The 9,011-nt window shown below is 32.1% G+C and overlaps 1 protein-coding gene across 2 annotated transcripts; it reads right to left on the minus strand.

The window, feature by feature from the left end:
* Positions 1-5,941: 5,941 nt before the first annotated feature.
* LOC9302736 (homeobox-leucine zipper protein ATHB-5) lies at positions 5,942-8,165 on the minus strand. 2 transcript variants are annotated; one of them, XM_021015495.1, is made up of 4 exons: positions 7,861-8,165; positions 7,687-7,768; positions 6,945-7,357; positions 5,942-6,593 (listed from the first exon to the last, which is right to left on the minus strand). In XM_021015495.1, the coding sequence occupies exons 2-4, from the start codon at positions 7,751-7,753 to the stop codon at positions 6,132-6,134; spliced, it is 942 nt and encodes a 313-aa protein (XP_020871154.1). In that variant the 5' UTR covers positions 7,754-7,768; positions 7,861-8,165; the 3' UTR covers positions 5,942-6,131. The 2 variants fall into 2 exon arrangements, with proteins under 2 accessions (XP_020871154.1, XP_020871153.1); XM_021015494.1 differs by having other exon boundaries at positions 7,687-8,164.
* Between the last annotated feature and the right edge of the window lie 846 nt (positions 8,166-9,011).

Consider the following 9,011-nt stretch of genomic DNA (forward strand, 5'->3'; position numbering starts at 1 on the left):
CATGGTTGGGAACTTGGGCAGCATCAAGTTGGCATTACGCAAAATTCTCGACCAAAATCAGAATCTCTCCTTCTTAATATGTATACTCCTTTCATTCTTTTATAAGTGATGTTTTAGGAAAATAAACACATATTAAACAATCATTTAATTATTGTTTATTTCTAAACTAAAACATTATTTATTATCTAATCAATCAATAAAAAAACAATTTACATAATAAAAATCATCAAAACTAATAAAAAATAATTAATTTTGCATTGAAAATCGAAAACATCATCTATTTAAGAACAAAATTAGAAAATTGAAACATCACTTATAAAATAACGGAGAAAATATTTTTAAATCTTATATATGTATTCAGTGCCGTATTTATGGTGTTGCCAAAAAGGCATTTGCCTAAGGCTACCAAATTGTTTTTTGATTTTTAGGCCACATATATATATATATATATATTTTGAACCATTAGGCCACATTAGTTTATCTTTAAGATTATTTTTGCCTTAAAATTTATTTTTAATACTTATTTTTGTCTTAAACCACCATATACCTTAGCACGGCACTGTATGTATTAAAATCATGTACCAAAACCATAACCTTTATTTGTTAAATAGGAAATAAAAGGACGAGTATATCTGCTTCAGCAGCAGATTGTCATTAAAATGATTATCATTAAGAAGAACTATAATACTATGGCTTCTTGACAGCACGACTAGTATACAGAAGCATCGCATTGAAATAGAAATGTACAATATCTTATTGAAGTAGCAGAAGTTTTAAGGATAGAACTAGAGATCCGTTGATTCTTTGGAATACCGAAAAACTAGGGTTTCTCGGATCTGTTGATTCCTCAGAATACCAGAAACGAGAGAACGTGAGGAATTCGTTGATTCTCCGCGAATACCGAATCCTACGTCTTCTTGTAATCGTTGAGATCTCTCGAGATCTACCAAAAACAAGAATTAGAGAATACTCTTCTCTGAAAAGCTAAAAGCTCTATAATTTTACTAATCAAATCAACTTAATACAACCTTAGGCCTAAAGCCCTTATTTATAATAAATCTAAAAACTCTAGAATATTCATAAAACAATAAATAGAAATTATCTAAATAAGTAAATAAAGATATTAAGAAATAATAAAGATATTTGGAATTATCCAAATATATGCTGCATCACTTATATGGGAGACGAACAATAAAGTACGCTTAGCAAAGATAATGGCGTATCAAAGTTAATTTAAAGCTATAGAGGGCTATATAATATTATTAATAATTTTTAACAAAAAAATAATAATATTATTAATAATCACAATTTGCAGATAAATTTCCAATCAATAACCAGTATAGTGGTGATATTTGTTTTTTATTAACTTTAGTCTTTAGGCCGTATCCATAGATATATCATATATGCTTACAAGTATAATTCCCTTTTCTGCTACAAAGGTCGAATACAAATATTATGGAGTTTCGACTTAATTTGGTAAATATATTTGGTGATGGAAACCAATGGTTACCAATGGTACTAGTATAACCATGGTTTGTCATATGGGTAAGGAGTACGGTCATATGACAAAACCATGATTATACTACTACAACCATTCTTTTTGTTTACAGATAAAAAAATTTATGTATAGAAAAATATAAGCTGAGAACAACAAAAGTAGGAGAAATCGTCACTGGTTTAAAGTATCTGGCATCAAAGAAACAATCTTTGGCGTTCATGCCCTGGTTTATAGTATCAGGCGTCAAAGAAAAAATCTCTTTCACAACTAAATCGTCATTCCTCCGCTAACCCTTTTTAGTGATGTTGACTGTTTGATCAGAAACTCCATCGCAACAAGGCGGAAGCGAAAAAAACTTCAAGAACCTCATGACTCTTCGGCTCATCTAAGGGATCTTTTCCTTTCCTTTTTCTTGAGAATGTGTATTATCAAAATGTTTCCTTATTTTTTATTATTTTTTGCCAAAGATTATTTTTTTAGATCTTATTGTAACACCTAAACTTTTCATCTATTGATATTAACCTTTTTAGCAAAAAAAAAACAAAAAAACAAAAGTGGGAGAAATAAAGTGGGAGTACAATATAATCGCTGTTTAGACAGAGTGGAGCATGTCACCCCAAGTGTTAGCTAATGATCATTATTCCCTCGGCTTATAACCTAATTTATTAATTATCAGACAACCAATCATAGGTAATGATCATAATTAACTATTAAATGGTTATAGTGGGTTTATTTTGTGTTTAAAGATGAATGATAGTGGAAGTCGTCGACCTGAACAACTTTTTTGTAATTGTTTTCGAGGAATGAGACTAGCTCTTACTTTAATCCTAGTTGATTGTATTTAAAAAAAAAAAAAAAGAGAACAGTTTTTCTCTATGGCAAAGTTTTACTCTAACCATTTTTTTTTATGTTGACCAAAAAACAACTTTTTGACGGCGGTAAATGATTGATTATACACGTGCAGATAGTAACCACTGGCGTGAAAATATGAAAAGAACATGAAAAGAAAAGAGTCTGCAGGTGCAGGGTACGTGTAAAATAAACGGTGACGCGACGTCGTTTAAAGTGACTTGTTCGATGTAAAGTGGGCCCTACTCACATGGCTCTCCACCAATGTCTTTGTCTGAAAGCGACGCCGCAAAAGTCTTCTGGGCTCTACTTTGGGCCCTACACAGCTTTTTGGGTTTTTGGACTTTCTCTAAATCCAAAAGGTTCAATTAGAAAATAGATCTCCTGCGAATCTAACACGTGTACGGCTGATACGTCAAGAGATCTATATGATTATGATACGGATTGCCGCATGTAGATAAACCTCTCTCTCACTATACAAATGTTTTTTCTGAAACTTCATTGAACAGAATCCCATGTGCAACATCTTTCCACTTCGTCTTGTCTGACATATTTTCTTATTTATATAGTAAATTTATAATATTTTTTTTTTCGAAATTCATGGTTGTCCATATATCTCATGTATATAGAAAAGTTAACCGTCTGGCCGACGGGTTAGCTAACTATGCATTTATTCTACCATTGGACTTTCACATGTTGCTGGCTACGCTGGAAGTGGTGCGTCCGATAGTCTTAGAGGATGCTCAGGGAATGGCGATAGCGAGACAAGTGCGAGTGTAGCTGTGGAATTTGTTTTGTTTTCTTTATTTCTGTTTTCTTTTTTCATTCTATTTTAGTTGTTTGGGAGACTTATCTCTCTTCCCCCTACCAAAAAAAAAAAAAAAATTAAGCGTTAAGAACAATATATTAGAAAGATTGATGTTTTTAAAAGATTGATGTTTTAGAGTTTTCAAATATATTAGAAAATAATCATTGTTTAATTATTTGTCAATCACTTTCTTAAATAAAATACTCTCTCTATTCCTAGATATTTGATGTTTTGGGTTTTTCTTGTTCCACAAAGATTGATGTTTTGTAATAGCATCATTACTATTTTTATTTGTGACCAATAGAGAAAGGAGAGAAGTGATATTAATATATTATTAAACTAATAATAAAACAAAAAAAATTTATAAATTTTTTTTTCTTAATTAGTGTGTAGAACTCAAACTATTACTTTTGTAGGAACAGAGCGAGTATTTTTTAATAAATTTCAACCAATAGTATTATGAAACAGTTAAACATTACGCCTTGAAATCTACGATTTATTAATCTATATATAATAGCAATCTCAATAAATGTCTTTTGCACCTCTAAACGGTTGCGTCTTTTTATCGCAATCTTTCGTTTAAATATTTACGGTTATTTTTTTCGGTTGTGTCTTTTTATCGTATCTTTTCGTTGAAATATTTATGGATATTCTTTTACGGTTGTGTTTTTTTTTATTGCATCTCTTCGTTAACATATTTACGTTTTTTTTTACAGTTATATTTGTTTAATTACAGGCGTATCTTTTCAGTTTACAGTTATGTCTTCATAGTTGCATCTATTCATTTAAAGTTACGCCTCATATTATATAGTTTTGGTTTTTTTAACTAAAATATATATTTTTCGGTTGTTTTTTTTTTAAGTTGCAATCTGAATAAATATGTTTTTACGGTTGCATCTTTTTATCGTAACACCTCATAAACAATTGTGATTGTTTAGTTGAACTATTGCAACATTTACATTATTTAACAAAAAATTGTTTTGAAACTTGTTGTCTCAATTTATTATGAAATTTTGTTTGATATTTTTTTTTCTTTCAAATTTTTTAAAATCTTTTCCCCGCGATGTCTAAGTTCTAGTATCAATTAATAAAAATAAAAGAAAAACCTAAAAAATTGATTTTTGTAAAACAAACTCAAAATACTAAAATATCAATCTTCTTAAATCAGAAAGAATAGTAGTTATCGGGCTTCTTCCTTGCATCTAAAAGGCAAATAAAACAAGCTTTAGGTTATATGATAAGCAATTGATAAAAGGAGAAAAAGGAACGGCTAGAAACAAACACGGATATTTAGGGAGATCCAATTTTGTGGCTCGGCTTTTCATGTTTTATCTCCATGTCCTTCCTCTTTAATGAGAAATTTTCAGAAGACAATGTAAAATTTGAATGGTTTTTTTTTTTTTCTTTCTTTATCATTCTATGATTTGGATGTTAATAATCCATTTACAAATAAGGCGATATGAAAATTTATCCTAATTACAGAATTTACAGTGTTGTAGCTCAAAACTTATCACCACCTGAAATTAATAATAATCAATTATCATAAAAGTTTTTAAAAAATTGGTAGCACAGAAGCTAAATTAAACTAAACATATAGCCTATACCGATCTAAATGAACCAATTAAAGATCCAATTTTAAACTAACCAACAAGAATATTGGACCAATTCAAAAAATATTGTTGATTATATTTGAGATTTTTTTGTTTAGTTAAAGTCATTATTTGGTTGATGGCTCTTATCAAAACCGACATCTCAATTTTGGACCACTCTCAATCTCGAAATAATCTCGAGTACTTTGAAACAAATCAATGCCATAATTACATTATATAACATTATCAAAATTCAGATAGATTTCGCTACTTCCTATACATAACATCAAGGTAAGAAATATCGGGCAACTACTAAATCTGCAGGACTGTGGAATAAAAGAGGATAGTCGTAACTCTGTGTTCTCCGAACTTTAGAGCACTTCCATCAGTTAGAAACTCTATTGAGTGTCTAACAAATAAAATAATATTAATTTTTTATTATTTTATTAGTTTATTATTTAATTGTTTATTTAAACCAATCAGAAGAAGATAACTGTAAAAATGAGTGTCTCAGAGTTTCTCAAATGAGAAACAGTTTCTGTCTTCTCTCCTCCTTTTTTAATTTTTTATTCTGTTTTATTGGAGAGTGTCTCACCTAGACACTCCCAATAGAGATGGTCTTAAAACCCTTCGGAATTTAAAGATTTTTTTATTTTTACATTCACCCCGTGTTCAAAAAATCGCTAGGCGCTAGTCGGGCGGTGAGGGTGCGCCTAGCAAGAAAATCGGGGATTACACGGGGATTAATCGGGGATTAGTTTTAGGGCTATTTAATCTTTTAAAAACATATTAATCCATTATAATTAAGTAATTTATATAATATTGTTTTTAAAATTGTATTAAACACATGAAAACAAGATTTTAATTTCAAATTTATGATTTTTATATAAATTACGAACATAAGTAGAACGTTTTGAATTTTAGATGAAAAAAAAATAAATAAAAAAATGGGCTAGGCGCCGTCTAGGCGGGCTTGGCGGCCGCCTAGGCGGTCCAGGCGGACAAAAAATCGGATCTCCGATTTTTCTCACCGATTTGGACAAAATCGCCGCGGTGCTCCTTCGATCAGCGCCTAGGCGGCTAAGCGGCCAATTTTTAGAACAAAGCATTCACCTAAGTAAAATTATTCAAAATAATATTATAAACGACGAAAAAACGATTTCTTTGTCACATAATTTTTTTTTATTGCCGATCATGTCAGAGTTTTTTTTTTGTCCCCTCTCTTAACCTTGGAAAGATTACGGCCACACGTGCATGGAACCACACGTGATCTCTTGATTTTTACACTCTCGCGTCATTTTCCCTTTTCTCAACTAAAACCCCAACATTTTGGGTAATTGATTTTCCTACCCCAATTTTTATATTTTTTCAATTCTGCCCCCACATTTTACGAATTCCACTGATCGGAGCAATACCATTGCTCATTGTCCGCAAACAACTTGCAAGCTTCCTCTCCACTAAACAGATCTTCATGCTCTTCCATCTTCACGAATTGGCTAAAACAACCCATCGTCGACATTTCAACCGCCGTGGCCGCCACCGTGCCCGCTGCTTCAACGGTTGTGGGACTATACTCTTCGTTCAAAACCGCACTTGAGTCGTCGCTGCTATCGGCAGGATCTTCTCTGAAGTTTTCGGTGCGTGGAAAAATGCTAAACATTTCGTATGCGAGCTCCGATGTCGGATCTTCAGTAGGAATATGCGTTGGAGGCGGCGGAGGACGGTGGTTTAGCTCTACGACTTCATTACTAGCCATCACCGCCTGATTTGCTTCCATGGCTTTTTCAACGCCGTTCTCTTCTATACCTTTAACCCCTTCCACGTTAAGTTTTGTTTTCAGCTCTTTAATCTGCATAAATGTCATGTTTATAAATATCAATAATCTTTATAGTTTACCAAAATAATGGATTATCTCTGAATTTGTTTAAAACTTGAGTATATTATTAATGTTCAAAGTTTTCTTCTGTTGTGATTGTGTTTGTTTTTTCATTTGTAATTAAGAAAACCTATTATCTTAAAATGCACAAGAAAATTAACGTAATTAAAGGCAATTCACACACAAACAATCAAAACTTTTGTTTCTTTGATTGACCGAATTATTGATGGATTTAGTTAAAAAAACTGGCTAACATGTTTCTTTTGGGTGTGCCTAGACGTTCAAATTTATTAACAAAAAGAAAAAATGTCACAAAGACTATACCTGTCCAAGGAGGGAATCGTTATCGCGTTGAAGCGAGTCGCGGCTGCGTTTGAGTGCATCAAAGTTTGACTTAAGAACGCCATAATCACGTTCAAGCTGTTTTGTCTTCCACCGAGCACGGCGGTTCTGAAACCAGATCGCCACTTGACGCGGCTGCAACCCAAGCTCTTGGGCCAGCTTCACTTTCCTTTCTGGCTCTAACTTGTTATCAATCTCAAAATTCTTCTCTAACGCTTTCACTTGCTCTACACCCAACCGCCGTTTTTTCTCCGCCGCCGTAGAAGACGCGTGTCCAACACCGCCGATGTCTTCTAGACTTCCGTCGTCTTCTAATGCGTCGAACATCTGCGAGTAGTCTCCGGCGCCGGAATAGAGAAAGCCAGTGGTTGTTGGTCTTGGACTTATTTGTTTGTCTGATAAAACCATTAATCAAGGTGGTACATTAAAAATAGTAGTACTATATATAGTGTATAGTCTATATATTTAACGAATCTCGTAAACGGATAATTTCAATCAAGTAGTGGAATAGTTCTGATGTCACGGTAATCACGAAACTTTGTCAGGATAACGTCTCGATAGTATGAATTGTCAGGAAAAAAAAACACATCTTTACTTAAAATGTTAAATTAATAAAACAATCATATAATAAAACATTTCATTAGTATCTTTCTAATGAACATCAACAAACATAGTTGCAGTTTTCAGAATTGTATAAGAGTTTATATTACAAGAGTCTTTTTACCTGTTGTAGAATGGCGAATTGGTAAGAAACCGGCTAAAGAATCGGAGCTTCCACGTGACCTCTTCATCTTGTTTGGTCGGAACTATAGGGATTGAAAATTACTTGAGAAGAAATGAAGTTTATATATAATGGTTAGATCAAGGCCTAGCTATATCGTTATCGATTCAGATCTACCTACGACCAATACGTGAAGAAACGATCCTCTCTCGTCTCTCATCTTGTTTTTCTCCAAAGAAGGATCTTTGCTCTGTGTCTACACTATCCATATAAGATGGAAATAGAGAATTGACTAATTCATCTAACACCAAGAAAAAATATGAACTTTTAATTCATCAGGTTTTCTCGGGAAGTATTAGCGATAGAGATTTCAAAAGTCTTATATTTTTCCCCCGAGAAATCGAAATTTGTAAGAGAGAGATAGATAGGGAGAGGGAGAGAGATGGTTTCTCACTCCATCTCCGGCTTTTAAATAAGACGACAGGTTAACCCTAGAGGAAGTGTTGGAGATATCTCTTGAGTTATTTCAACAATTTCGGGAGATTTTTTAAAAATATATATATAATTAAATGCAAAATGGTTAGTTTAGACACCGGTTTACGCATGGGAGTTTGGTTTAGGATCTAAATCATCGCATGGTTTTCAGCTCGGCTACTCTGGAGCCGGCATCGATTTTAAAGATTCATTAGTATCTTCTACTTTTTCCTATATATAGTTTTTTTTTTTTTGATAAATCATATTTATATAGTTTTGTATAAAATTATCAACTTTTGATGCAACTTAATTGAGAAATCATATTATAATATATATAATATATACTCTTAATTAGTTAGCGAAATTATTCAATAGTTAAAGTTAAACCCTGATTCTATACCAATATAGGATTAACAGTAAAAAAACTTCTGAACTAATATGCATTAACTACTTTGTTTTCACTTCTTGTATGTTATTTTTTCGGTTTTTTCTTATTGGATTCGTTGATGACATGGTTAAAAACAGTAAATTAGAGATTAAAGTAGGATTCAAATGGACTCTCTAAAGACTACACTAGAGTTGATATTTTCAATTAAAATGTCATGATCAATCAGTATTATTAATACACTGGACCAACCATTCGTTTTTAATACAATAAATATAGACATGGGATATATATATATAGCAGATACACGCAAAGAAATACTATACCAAAAAAAAATTGCAATAGTAGTCGGTCCAGTAGTTGGCCATGCAAATTGATTTGCTTTAACCCCAAAAGATTTTTCTAAAATTAGTTTCAATTTGGGTCAGCATTTTATTAACTTATTACATTATGAATAAGAAACGAAAGT

The sequence above is a fragment of the Arabidopsis lyrata genome (genome assembly GCF_000004255.2).
Source record: "Arabidopsis lyrata subsp. lyrata unplaced genomic scaffold ARALYscaffold_8, whole genome shotgun sequence".
NCBI lineage: Eukaryota > Viridiplantae > Streptophyta > Magnoliopsida > Brassicales > Brassicaceae > Arabidopsis > Arabidopsis lyrata.

Excerpts from the sequence above, each read along its gene's own strand:
- LOC9302736 (XM_021015495.1), bottom strand. The coding sequence starts at position 7,753 with ATGAAGAGGTCACGTGGAAGCTCCGATTCTTTAGCCGGTTTCTTACCA. Across the intron at positions 7,358-7,686 it reads AATTCGCCATTCTACAACAG|ACAAACAAATAAGTCCAAGA; the intron begins GTAAAAAGACTC and ends TGGTTTTATCAG. Across the intron at positions 6,594-6,944 it reads ACGATTCCCTCCTTGGACAG|ATTAAAGAGCTGAAAACAAA; the intron begins GTATAGTCTTTG and ends ACATTTATGCAG.